The following is a 15,364-nucleotide window of genomic DNA, read 5'->3' on the forward strand; positions in this document are numbered from 1 at the left end:
CATAAATAATTTTCTTCACCCATTGATGGGACATAGAAGTTTGATTATAATTTTAAGTAACATGCCTAAGATTTGAGAGGGCTATTGATATGGAGGGCATTTGAGAGTAACTCAAACAGAGTTTAGAGTTAATAGTGGTCATGTGATTTGGTATTATAATTTTATAAACCTACCATCAGTGTAATATTCTGTGGAGGTGTGGGTAATAGGGTCAAGACTGCAGATGCGTCCTTGGGAGGGTCCGCAATACTGACCTTTTATCCATCATTAATCCCAGATATTGCCACCCATTCGGAGCATTTCAGCATACTACCTTACTCCTGGGATTGCCCTGTGCCTGCCTATGTCTATGACTGTTCATTCAATGGTGGCGAGCGGAACGTCATATCGGGCCTGGTCAAGGCCTCCAGGCACGGGACAGCAGACCAGGAGCAGCCACTGTGTTTGTACAGACGAGTAAACCTGCAATCCCCAGATAGCACCCGACTTGGCTGTGAAGAAGCCTGCTGATTGCCTCCGAGGAGCGGTGAGTGGGGAGTGCTGCAGTGAGGTCCTCGTTATACATGCTGAGAGCTGGCTGCAAGGTGGGAGTGGGGAATGCTAGCAGCGACTGCCTTGACCCCGAGGCAGCCATTCATACCATGAGAGGAAGCTGCGGTATTGCGGTAATGCTGACTTTCTCCTTCCTCTCCCCCTGTAATTATATCAACCATGGGGACTTGAAGGCCTTGCTGGGGCTCAGACACAGGTGGCACTGTGAGGCTCGTACATTAATGGCAGCATCAAACTCTTGCTGGGGCCCTGCACTGGTGGGGGTGATGTTAGTGTGGCACAACAGCAGAAATATCCACAGTGGAACACACCACCTTGCAGAAAAAATTAGACACCATGCTGAGTTTGAGCCGCACTGCTCACATACCCTACATCATCCGCAGTAAAAACAGCAGACATTGGTCCTCCTTGGCTATTTGCATCAGAGTCTTTCTCCCACCAGAGTGGCTGCTATGCAGCAATATCTGAAATGAGAGGCAGGGCCTGGAGGTCAACATGGCCCTAGGCCCAACCACCATCACTACTGCGGATTTTGATGTGCCTCGCATGCGGGTGACCACCTGAGTCGCCTGAGTAAACCTGACATAAATAATCACAAGTGGGCCCTGGTGGGGGAAGCTGCAGAGGCTGGGTCACCACACCATCTAGACTCACATTCTGGTCTTCTAACCGTTGCTCCATTGTTGCAGACGACTACTGGGCTGGGCTGCTAGCACTGGGGGGTCGTTATCCTCCACTTGGTGATCGCAAGTGAGCCCCAAATTCTGCTGCCTTTCCTGTGCTTCTTCATGGAAGCATCTCCTTGGTGTCTCTCTGGGCTGCTTCTGCTGCGATTCCCCATCGTTCACTAAGGGGCACGCAAGCGGGCCCTCTCTGGTAGTGCTAGCACTTGGATCCTGATGCCCCGTAGACACAAAGAGTAATCTTTTTTGACACCGATCTTTGCCCTGAAGGGCAACATATGCTGTGCTGGTGGTGCCCCTCCTACAAACCAAATAGATAGCGGGAGAGGGACCCCCCCCCCCCCCCCCAAGTGTCTTTTGCCAGACCCAGGCCTCTCTAATTCTCAATACATGTCAGTTGGCATCGGTCACCTATGCTTGGGTACCCAAACTGTGAGACCACAACAGATGTCAAATATGGAGCAGCTGCCTGGAGGCTTAGGGGGTCATTACGACCCTGGCGGACAGCGGAGAAGTGGCGGTAAGACTGCCAACAGGCTAGCGGTCAAATTTTTGCAATTATGACCATGGCGGTTACCGCCATCATCATCCGCTGCTTCTCCGTTCCGCCCGCCAGGGCGGAGACGACCGCTGGGCTGGAGACCTGGGTCTCCAGCCCGGCGGTTGTCACTACACCGCCAGCGGTATTTGGACCTGGCTGACCGCCGTGGATTTCATGCGATTTGGAACCGCCATGAAATCCATGGCGGAAAGCACTATCAGTGCCAGGGAATTCCTTCCCTGGCACGGATAGGGGTCTCCCCGACCCCCCCACCCGACTCCCTCCCCTACACCCCCCACCACCCGTGCCACCCCCCCCAAAGGTGGCTTGACCCCCCCTCCCCACCCCAACATCACATCACTCATTCACACACGACACTCACGCAGGCACCACCAACACACACACACCGACATACATGCCAACATCCACACACACAGTCAGACACGCACACCCACATTCAAACATACACGCACACAACCATACAGACATACCTACAGACATACACGCACTCATTCCCAAACTCACAACACCCCCGCAAGCAAACAGGCACTCACACACCCCCACTACATACACACACGCACACCCCCATGCACGCACAAACACACCTCCGCCCCCCTCCCCTAACGGACGATCGACTTACCTGGTCCGTCGATCCTCCGGGAGGGGATGGGATCCATGGGGGCTGCTCCGCCGACACCACACCGTCAACAGAACACCGCCACGCCGAATCACAGGACGTGATTCGGTGGGCGGTGTTCTGTTGATGTGGCGGTGGAGGTCTTCAGCACGGCGGTCCCTCGGCGGTCTTGACAAAAGACAGCCGAGGTCAAAATGACCCCCTTAGTGACAACAGAGCTACCTAGCTCAGCCGTATCCCTTGGCACCAAACTGGACACAGTATTACAAGCCACAGAGAAGATCGGTGCAACCCTCAAGCCAATGTGATTGCCACTTGAAAGCAGAATTGGTAAAGTGATGAGGGACTTTACCCAGTTGCATGCTAACCACCGTAAACTGGTTGACAGAGTGCAGGGCATTGAGCCCACACTGGCAGAACCCCAACCGACAACCTGTGAATCAGCGTCCCTGGTGCAGGTCTTTGTGGACCGTGAATGTACACTGAAAAAGAGCAGAAGCTGCAGAAGGCTGCTCCAGACAAAACATACACGTGGCTGGTTTTTCAGAAGGTGTTGAGGATCTAGACGCTGTGGCCTTTGCTGAGTGCTGGATCCATAATCTGCTCCCCAACATGTCACTCTCCCCCTTCTTCTCGAACGGGCTCACCATGTGCCGGCCCCCCGACCACCAACTGGCACCAATCCCAGGCCTTTCTTTGTTTTGACTGCTTAACTACAGGGATAGTGACTATCCTACAGGAGGCAGGTAAGCTGCAAGAAATAAAGTGGACAACGCCTCTGTCATGATCTTTCCTGATTACACTATGCCAGTGCAGCAACACAGGAGCTCCTTTCTATCCATCAAGAAATGTCTCCATGAACTCTCTGTTCCCTGCCCGTCTCCGGGTGCTGGCAGACAGGACCATGCACTACTTCAATGTCACTGAGGCATGGAACTGGATGGAGTCCACGGGGCTTGCAGATTCGTGCCCTTCACTCGGTGAGACCTCTGGGCACAGCTGGGGCCCCGTTGTGGACGACTCAGACGAGCGCATTGCTACTCACAGCCTAGCTCTGCCACGAATCTGAAGCAAGTAATCTTACACAGGTGCCAGGTAATACAGATGGCATCCACGCTGTGTGATCATGCTTAGACCCCAGATACAAGCTCTATTAAATACTTCAAGGATGATGGCTTCTCCAACACATGGCCTTCTAAAGCAGACTTGTTGGCTCCACTTGATGTGACCCCCAAACTGCTGATGACAACATATGATCATTGACAGTTGTCACTCCTAAAGAACTCCCTCATTCCTTGTTATCTGTTTTATCCTTGTATCACATTGTTTATACATGTGCTTACCACTCTTCTGTTGCAGCTGACGGTGAACGAGTTCATGGGGGATGCCCGATTTATTTGCCATGAAAGTAGTTTCTATAATGCTGTATAACGCTGTTGTATGTGAACATATCACTATAAACGGTATCCCTACATCCTACATAAGAGGATCAATTCATCATTGACTTTCGCACCGTCCCCCACGCCTACTTTAACCAGCCTGTAAGGCCGGTATTAGCAACTGGTAGTTTGGGCGGATACCTGTTGTCCCTCTGCTTTGATGATGTTATATGTTTTGCTTTTCTTTTTCTCCCCAGTTATGACAATTTACCTGGGAGTACCCAGTCCCTCTGATTGCACTCAAATGACACTACACATTACAATAATCCCTGCCCTCCGTGGGCTACCTGCAGACAGGACAGCAACACATTTCCCGCATGAACTACACTAACATCATCACATGGAATGTGAAGGGAATGCACACACCCTCGCTGTATATTCCTATCTCAAGCGTAGATCTACACACATAGTGCTATTGCAGGAGACAGACTTGCAACTGATGGAAGCCTCCAGACACCATCGGCGGAGGCAAGATCAAGTGTTCCCTACCCACTACTCCTCCTACAGTAAAGGAGTGTTAGTCTAGATCCCTTTTGTAACAGATGAGGTTGTGGTAGACAATGATGGTCTGTATGCACTAATACCGGGTCACTTAGATGGCCGCATACTCCTGTTGGGGGCAATATATGCCCCCAACACTGACCAGACCTAATTTCTATATGCATTATCCAACAAAATGTCCTGCTGGAGTGAGACGCCATGGTTCCTCGTTGGTGACTTTAACTCTGTCCTTAATGATGATGATACCACCACCATCGATGATGATGATACCACCACCCCCGATGATGATGCCACCACCCCCGATGATGATGCCACCACCCCCGATGATGATGCCACCACCCCCGATGATGATGCCACCACCCCCGATGATGATGCCACCACCCCCGATGATGATGATACCACCCCCGATGATGATGATACCACCCCCGATGATGATGATACCACCCCCGATGATGATGATACCACCCCCGATGATGATGATACCACCTCCACGGAAAATGGATTTCTTAACTTGACATGAGGGCTCCATTTTGTCTAACATTTCAGTTCCATTTGTTCTGAGCCATGAGCAAAATGTATGCCTTCATTAGTCCTGTCTGATTTCATTTCTTGCAAATGTGCTGGTTTCTTAGAGTTGCTTTTGAAACTTGTAGACAGGCTAATCACCCTATGTTCTAGAAATGTTCTCTGTGTTTGAAAATCCTGTTCTTGTTGCTTAAAGGTGCTACAGGAAATGTTCGCTTGAAGGCGTCTAGAAATTGTGACACATGTATGGTGTGGTAAAGTGAGTTTTCTTTTTTTTTTGTTGCAATAAAAGACAAAGGCTGAAGGAAGGGTCAGTTGCTTTGGCCAAAGATTTCCATTTTGATACTCCATTGAAGTGACCAATGCAGCCAATAAAATATCTTGAAGCATAATCCGAATCCTTGTATTCTATCTTGTACAAATTCAGCCTTTTACAAGAAGAGACTCATACATTTATTTTACACCACCGATGATACCATTGATAACACCACCGATGATACCATTGATAACACCACCGATGATACCATTGATAACACCACCGATGATACCACAACCATCACCACCGATGATACCACCACCACCGATGATACTGATACCACAACCACCACCACCGATGAGGATACCACCAACCCCAACACCGATGAGGATACCACCAACCCCAACACCGATGAGGATACCACCAACCCCAACGAGGATACCACCAACCCCAACACCGATGAGGATACCACCAACCCCACCACCGATGAGGATACCACCAACCCCACCACCGATGAAGATACCACCAACCCCACCACCGATGAAGATACCACCACCGATGAAGATACCACCACCACCACCGATGAAGATACCACCACCACCACCGATGAAGATACCACCACCACCACCGATGAAGATACCACCACCACCACTGATGAAGATACCACCACTGATGAAGATACCACCACCACCACTGATGAAGATACCACCACCACCACTGATGAAGATACCACCACCACCACTGATGAAGATACCACCACCACCGATAATGATACTGGTACCACTGATAATACAACCACCACCGATGAGGATACCACCACCACCACCGATGAGGATACCACCACCACCACCGATGAGGATACCACCACCACCACCGATGAGGATACCACCACCACCGATGAGGATACCACCACCACCACCGATGAGTGATACTGAGAACGTAGCTTATATAATCAATATTAACATGAAATGTTATAGAACTAATGTATAATAATGCTGCATAGAAAATGTACTAATGTATTTTGCAAAAACACGTGCTTGAAATGTGCCCATGGGGAGTGTCCGCCAATATGTATACGGGGACTAATGAAAATGACTAATAATAATGAAATGATATATTAAGATATAGTTTTACACTAATTATGAAAGGTTATATGCTAAAGTTCTGCTAATAAATCATTAGGCCTTAGTTAGCCTGAGTCGAGGCCTAGCTGCCTGGGTCTCATATTAAATGTGTTTTTCTAACATGCAGTGCGGACTTGCTGAAGGACATGAACTCTTGTTTTTCCAAAGCTAGAAGCTGAATGTAACTGTAGTAGATCCGTTCTCATGAAATTCGACTTGCTTGAAAAAAACATTTTAGCTGAATGCAACAGTGTAGACTACTCGCAGGTACAAGGACGCCTGAACTGGTACAGACAATGGAGCCACTGACTAAAGATGTGCAAAGGACCACGAGAGGATGAAATCATACCAGACATTCTACCCACTGAAGACGTCAATCATAAGGACCAATAAACTATGTGAGAACTGTTATGGGGTGACAAAGTTGATGAGATAATTGAAACTCTGTTGGAGGGAGATAGTGGGGTACCGACCCCAGCTAATTAGATTTTAGGGGACTGTACAACGAAAAAGGGATAAAACCCCTTTACACAAGGAAATTAGTTAGTTAGGGAGATGCTGATGCGACTTGTTATGATCCAGACACTTTGTCACTCTGCATAGAGACTTTGCTGTTTGGTTCTTAGAGCCAACTTTGCCCTTATATTGCCCATTTTATACTTTACCTCCTTATGAGGGAAGTACCCCTTTACCCTTCCTGGCTGATAGCTAATCAACTGATGACCTGAAGACAAAGACAGAATCTGTATGCTGACCCAATACGGAGGGTAACTATATGACAATAATATTGTGACTGTTTGCTTTTCCTTTCTAGGTACCAACTGCTTCTTTTGACAGAGACCATAGTTAGAGGTTTTTCCAAATTTATGTTGCTAAATTGTTTTGCATGAAGTCCAACATGCTAATGCTAATTCGTGGTTAGTTAAGGGGTTCACTAAACGGACGCAAATAAACAAATGACTGAATCTATACTTTGTTGAACAACGTGCTAACATTACTTTGCTGAGGTTGATCTATGTTGACGCCGTGTTATGTTCTAATAGTCGTGATTCTTGCTTTGATGAAGTCTTATCAGAGTTGCCACATCGTGACTATTCTAATGTGCTTCTTGGTTTTGAGATAAATAAACTTACTAGTAGAATTATAATCAATAGGGAATAAATAACACAAAAACGTTCTAAACTGGTGTGGTTATTCATGACTGAAAGGTCATGGTGGTGTCCTGAGTCTTATTAAATGTCTTTGACTATAGTGAATTGCCTTGTTATGATAAATATTGATGACGTTATTGACATATTGATTAGCTATCTCATCCTAAGGTGTCTTCAATCAGGGTCGAAAGATTCATTGGCCTAAAACGAGTCCCCGAGTGTATAAATTAGACATAAAGGGACGCTTTAACAATAACACCACCACCACCGAAGATACCACCACCACCGATGATGATGATACCACCACCACCGATGATGATGATACCACCACCACCGATGATGATGATACCACCACCACCGATGATGATGATACCACCACCACTGATGATGATGATACCACCACCACTGATGATGATACCACCACCACTGATGATACCACCACCACCACTGATGATACCACCACCACCACTGATGATACCACCACCACCACTGATGATACCACCACCACTGATGATACCACCACCAATGATGATGATACCACCACCACCACCAATGATGATGATACCACCACCACCACCAATGATGATGATACCACCACCACCAATGATGATACCACCACCACCGATGATGATGATGATACCACCACCACCAATGATGATGATGATGATGATGATGATACCACCACCACCAATGATGATACCACCACCACCAATGATGATACCACCACCAATGATGATACCACCACCAATGATGATACCACCACCAATGATGATACCACCACCACCACCAATGATACTGATACCACCACCACCGATGATACTGATATCACCACCACCGATGATACTGATACCACTACCACTGATGATACTGATACCACTACCACTGATGATACTGATACCACTGATGATACTGATACCACTGATGATACCACCATCGCCACCAATGATACTACCACCACCACCAATGATGCAATGATGAGGGTAGCTCTCACAGTTTTGATACATTTGGCAATAGACAGGGTCAAGGTGATCATTTTCAATCCGGGACTCGTTTTTTAGGCAATCGCAGACAGAACTTCAGAACCAGATTCCGGCAAGGTCGAGGGAGCAGGTTGTCAAATTCAGATCAATCTCCGTTCCTGCTTCAAACAAGACACAATCAGTACTGGAGGGATTAGATGGTATCCCTATTTTCAATCTCAGTACCATTACGTTAGATAAGAACACTGAGCGTCTGTTAGCAAGGGGTCAGTCTTTTATTCCTAATTCTAACATTAATAAATTTGAATTCATGAGAGATTTGCATGCCTTCTTTAGACGCATTAGACTCAAGAAATATTTTCTTTCTACCGCTACAGCGGTGTCATCTCTGAATAGATCAGGTTTAAAACTTCCTTCATCTTTTACTCCGGGTCTCGAAGTCGTGGGGCCGGAAGTGGCCATCTTTGGGAGAACAGTAGTTCAAAAAATTTACAATATGCTTAAACATATTCCAAAATCTAAATATAATTTGGATAGAGATGAGATGTTAGCTTTGCATAAGCTAAGAGATAACAAGATGGTGACAATGAAACCGTGCGATAAAAGTGGTGGGATCGCAATATTGGACACTGCAGGATATAAAGAATTTTTTTTAACCATGCTCAAATGCCGAGAATTCTATAGACCTATATTAGAAACCCTGAAGGAAAGATCAAGAGATGTATCATGAATACCACTGCCCTAGAATCAGGATTGATTTGTCAAAGAGAATATGAGTATTTGACGCCAGTACACACGAGATTTCCCATCATATATAGACTACCGAAAGTCCATAAAGATGTAAATGATCCTCCGTTACGACCTATTGTATCAATGATTGGCTCCGCAATAAAGCCACTGTCCAAATATGTTGATACCTTTTTGAAACCTTTAATTTCTCAACTTCCATCATATATCCGTGATACGGGTGATTTTATTTTGAAACTAGAAAGTTTACAGTTCAATCCTAAACAGGAAATACTAGTAACAATGGACACTGAAGCTCTTTATACAAAAATACCACAGCAACAGGCATTAGACTGTGTTGTGGCATGTTTGAATAAGATGGGCGAGGACCCCCTCCATGCTTTCATCTTGAATTATCTAGAGATGATCATGTTCAACAACTTTTTTGATTTTGATGGAGAAATTTATCAACAAATTAAAGGTGTTAGCATGGGAGCGGAGTGCGCTCCCAGCGTAGCTAATCTGTATGTCGGAGCTTTTGAGGAGGTACATATCTATAATGAAATTGCTCCTTTTTTTGAGAATGTACACCTTTGGTGTAGATATATTGCTGACTTTTGTTCATTTGGAAAGGTAATGATCGAGAGCTAAATGAGTTCCTCTTATGGCTGAACCTTTGTGACAGTAATTTGAGATTCACCATTAAGTACAATCATGAATCAGTAGAATTTCTAGATGTGTATGTAAAACATCTTTACCTGGCAATGACTCTGTTCACGAAACCTACAGCTAGAAATACCCTACTTCATTTTGATAGCTTTCATCCTAGCAGCCAAAAGAAGGCGATCACGTTTTCGCAATTTTTGCAATTAAGAAGAAACTGTATGGAAATGAGAGTTTTTAAAACATGCAGATGTGCGTTAGGATAAACTAAAACAGAGAGGTTATCCGAAAAAAGTGAAATGTGATCCGCTGAAGAGAGCGTGGTACTATACCCGTGATTCGCTCTTTCAAGCTAAGGAGCGTAGCAGTGGTGATAGGCTTGCATTTGTGGTTCATCATTCTTCTCTGAATGATAAAATTAGAAGAATCATTAACGGCGAGTGGCATATTTTGAACGCTAGTGCTGATGCTACATGGCTAGAGAGACCTCTATTTGCCTTTAAAAGGAACAGAAATTTGTGAAACATGTTGGTTAGGTCTGCAGTTAGGCTCCCCTCTATACAGGTCAAAAGTTTGATCTTTGGAGCAGACAAGATAAAGGGTAATTTCAAATGCTGCAGCTGTCATGCCTGCCAAACCGCTTTGGTCACCCGGGAGATCTCACACAATAGGAAGAAAATCCAGCTCGCTAGAATGACCTATTGTCGATCGAAAAATGTGATCTATCTCATCGTCTGCCCATGCGATTTGGGTTTTGTTGGCGAGACCTCCAGAGAATTCAGAATTAGGGGGTCATTACGACCTTGGCGGGCGGCTACCACCGCCCTCCAGGCGGTAACCGCCAATGCGGCCGCACTCACGCGGCCCCCATTATGACATTCCCGCTGGGCCGGCAGGCGCAAACCAAGTTTGCGCCTGCCGGCCCAGCGGGGATGAGGCCGCAACATAGGAGCCGGCTCCTAATGGAGCCTGTGGTGTGCGGCCGTGCGACGGGTGTAGTTGCACCCGTCGCGCTTTTCACTGTCTGCTATGGAGACAGTGAAAAGCTGGCCGGGGCCCTGATAGGGGGCGCCTGCACCGCCCATGCCAGTGGCATGGGCAGTGCAGGGGCCCCCAGGGGCCCCAGGACACCCCTTACCGCCAGCCTCTTCCTGGTGGTGCAAACCGCCAGAAACAGGCTGGCGGTAGGGGTGTCATAATCCCCAGGGCAGCGCTGCCCTGGCGGATTATCACCGCCGGGGCTAAAACGGCGGGAAACCGCTGGCCCCGGCGGTGCGACCGCGGCACTTCCGCCGCGGTCGTAATAGGTCTGGAAGCACCGCCAGCCTGTTGGCGGTGTTTCCGTCCTTTTAGCCCTGGCGGTCTCGGACCGCCAGGGTCAAAATGACCCCCTTAGTCTTTCAGAAGATAAATTGTTGATTAGAACTCGTAAACCGAATGCCCCACTAGTGGTGCATTGGACTACCGAGAATCATCAGGAGGAAGAAATGAGATGGGTGTTTTTAGAAAAAATAAAAAATGAGCGCGATTCTGAAAAACTAAGGAAGAAGAAAGAAGTCTTCTGGATTTTTTCGCTAGATACATACAAGAGAGGACTTGATGAGATTCAGTGGCACAATGCAATGTGAGAGAGTTTTGAGGTGATTCTAGGTATGTATTTATTTCTGATTTTTTTTTAATTTTTTTTTTTATTTTTTTTTAGCATACTATGTTTAATCTTATAGTTATGAGTATTTTTTGCTTCTTTTGGTTTACAGGTCTCTTATGTTTCCATACTGGTCTTCAACCTGTGCTATATGAGTCAAGAATGAGGACTTGAGGACACTACTTTGACGCTGGATGCGTCTGTATGTTGAACATTCTTTGGTGCATATTAGGCACTCTTTGCCATTTCAAGATGGCCACCACACTGAGGCAGAGAAGGCATGGGCCATCGTGGTCCATTTTCTCTTTCTATTAAATTTTAGCTGGCCACACGGCAGCTTTAAACAATCGGGCAACATGGAGGGCTCGTTTGATGCGAGTCGACTTAAATTGTATGGTTGAACTACCCCCGTTTTTTAACGATGAGAGGTAGGTGGCATGCCGGTGCACCGGGCGGATTAGTTAAGCGAGCATTGTACATGTTGTAGTGGAGTTTGGACTATATACTGTAGAAATTATATGTTTTCTTGTTGTAGCATTCAACAACATGTCTAACGCAGGATCGAGTGACTAGCTGTGTCTCCTCTTGTTAGTTGGCCACAATAAGAATTTGCATTAGGTACTCTGCCGTTGTGCAGGTTGTTTTCATTTATTTTTGCTGCTTTTTTCCACTGGGTGTTTTTATATGCCTTTCAATAAAGTTTTGAGTTTATATGTCACTTTGTGGTTTGAGATTTTCTTGACACTTTTTTCGGTGTTGGCTGTGGGTGTGAACAGAGTCATTTAAACCAGATGTTTGGTATGATAGGGATTGTGTAACTGATACACCCATATTAATTTGTATTAGATATTGAGCGACAGAGAAGACCCCATGTTTCAGTAAGAATTGAATGCCCCGAGGAAGGTGGAGGCAATTAAGCTGGATAAATTGTCCACCGAAATGCGAGTTGGCGAGTTGGATGGTTTACTACCAAATTGGATGTGGCATTTGATAAAGGAACAATACTTTGGAGTCCATTTGGATGTTAACTATGTTCAATGGAGAGAGAGAATTGTAAAGGTCTCTCACATGCAGGATATATGGGATTGAACTAAGTTAGAGAATTTTTGAAAAATTACTACCAACAAATCAAGTTATTGAATGTTTGAAGGACGCTTATGAATTTGTGTATAAATTTTTATTTTGGGGTTTTTTGTAATGTTTGAAATATGTATCACATTTTAAATGATAGTATAATTGGTGCATGATACGTGGAAGTTTTGTTTTGTATTAATGTTTGTATTGAAATGTTATGTGATATGCATATGTGGTCTTTGTCGTCATTGTTTGTGGTTTGGTCTTTTTTCTGTCTTAGTCTTATGTGGGTTTTGATTTATGTATATAGGGGGTTTTTGTACATTAGAACGATTTCTATATAGGTATAAGGTTTGATATTTTTGATTATTGTGAATAAATTTGTACTCTGATATTTCAGGTTGTTGATTTTTTTTAAAGAAGCTTTTTTGTTTTGTAGGACTTAGGAGAGAGACATTCTGTACCTATGCCACCACTACCGATACCACAGTTGATGTCACCACTACCAATACCACCAGTGATACCACCACCACCAATGATACTACCACCACCACCGATGAGATACCTCCACCACCACCACCACCGATGAGATACCACCACCACCGATGAGATACCATCATCATCACCGATATACCACCACCATCATCATCACCGATATGATTCCACCACTGATGATGATTCCACCACTGATGATATGATACCACCAATGATATGATTCCACCACTGATGATATGATTCCACCACTGATGATATGATACCACCAATGATGATATGATTCCACCACTGATGATATGATTCCACCACTGATGATATGATACCACCAATGATGATATCGATACCACCACCACCAATGATATGATACCACCACCACCAATTATATGATACCACCACCACCAATGATACCGATGATGATATCAATACCACCACCACTACTGAAGATACCACCACCACTACTGAAGATACCACCACGGATGATACCACCACCACCACCACCGATGATGATACCACCACCACCGATGATGATACCACCACCACCGATGATGATACCACCACCGATGATGATACCACCACCACCACCACCACCACCGATGATACCACCACCACCACCACCGATGATGATACCACCACCGATGATGATACCACCACCGATGATGATACCACCACCACCACCGATGATGATACCACCACCACCACCACCGATGATGCCACCACCACCACCACCGATGATGATACCACCACCACCACCGATGATGATACCACCACCACCACCGATGATGATACCACCACCACCACCGATGATGATACCACCACCACCACCGATGATGCCGCCACCACCACCACCACCGATGATGCCACCACCACCACCACCGATGATGCCACCACCACCACCACCGATGATGCCACCACCACCACCGATGATGCCACCACCACCACCACCGATGATGATACCACCACCACCACCGATGATGATACCACCACCACCACCGATGATGCCACCACCACCACCACCACCGATGATGCCACCACCACCACCACCACCGATGATGCCACCACCGATGATGCCACCACCGATGATGCCACCACCGATGATGCCACCACCACCACCACCGATGAGGATACCACCACCACCACCGATGATGATACCACCACCACCACCGATGATGATACCACCACCACCACCGATGAGGATACCACCACCACCGATGAGGATACCACCACCACCACCACCGATGAGGATACCACCACCACCACCACTGATGAGGATACCACCACCACCACCACCGATGAGGATACCACCACCACCGATGAGGATACCACCACCACCGATGAGGATACCACCACCACCGATGAGGATACCACTGCATGGGGTTGAGCTGGAATATTTGAAAAATTAGACGGCAATATCACACGCATTGAATACAAGTTCTTCGGACTTAAGATGCGTTCTTTCACTGACTCCACATACACCCAACAACTCGCAGGCATATTGTGAGCATTTCTCGCTGCTGGAGCAGCAGCTCTGTCTGAATTATACTGAGCACTCATCTCACACCCATGCAACTTCAGATCATACGACCACCTTCTAGCCTGGTTGATTTGCCAAAACCAGCCTAGGCAACCCATTTGCTCACTGCTGTCCTCGGTGGGACGCCTCCTCCACACCCAACATGAAATACATGTGGAATTGACATGACACTACACCTCACTCTACCATTCGGTCACAGAAACCAGTTCAGATCACATTGAGGAATTACACTCCACACTCCAGCCTTCAGATCAGATCAATGTGTGTAATTAGATGAACCCATTAAGCTTCTTGAAATATGACAGACCATTAGGGCCTTAGTGACAGGCAAGACCTCAGGGCCAGTTGGCCTACCAGCTGTATACTACAAAGCCCATGCCCCTGTATTGGGCTCCCTTCCCCAACTACTCACCCTATCAGAAGCAGCCCTCTCAGCTTCCTGCCTCCCTGACTCACTGACTCACTGTATGAGGCCTTGCTTATCTCCCTACCTAAACCCGATAGAGATCCCACTGCCACCACCTGGCTCTACTTAATACTGACTATAAAATCTTATCCAAAATACTTGGTCCCATCTCTGATCCCTGCCGACCAGAATGGGCTTGTTCCAGCATGCATCACCTCAATGACCTTGCAACACTTCTTCGGGTCTCAAAATACTCTGCACTTCGCTTGGCCGCTCTCCGGGTGTCTGGTGCTAGATCGTGAAAAGGCTTTCAAATCGCTGGAATGTTTGACATCTTGCCTTGGTATTAGGGACTGTTTTCTTCACCTGATCCAGCTACTTTACACAGCACCATCAGCCAGAGTCAAGACAGGCTCTTACATATGAGACTCAATC

At 46.4% G+C, this 15,364-nt stretch overlaps 1 protein-coding gene across 1 annotated transcript; it reads left to right on the forward strand.

Moving 5' to 3' along the window:
* The first annotated feature begins 5,120 nt into the window (after positions 1-5,120).
* On the forward strand, positions 5,121-6,063 carry LOC138265102 (integumentary mucin A.1-like). The gene is made up of 2 exons (XM_069212642.1): positions 5,121-5,127; positions 5,306-6,063. Exons 1-2 carry the CDS (start codon positions 5,121-5,123, stop codon positions 6,061-6,063), a joined length of 765 nt encoding a protein of 254 aa, XP_069068743.1.
* Positions 6,064-15,364: the final 9,301 nt, after the last annotated feature.

Source organism: Pleurodeles waltl, chromosome 11 (genome assembly GCF_031143425.1).
Source record: "Pleurodeles waltl isolate 20211129_DDA chromosome 11, aPleWal1.hap1.20221129, whole genome shotgun sequence".
NCBI lineage: Eukaryota > Metazoa > Chordata > Amphibia > Caudata > Salamandridae > Pleurodeles > Pleurodeles waltl.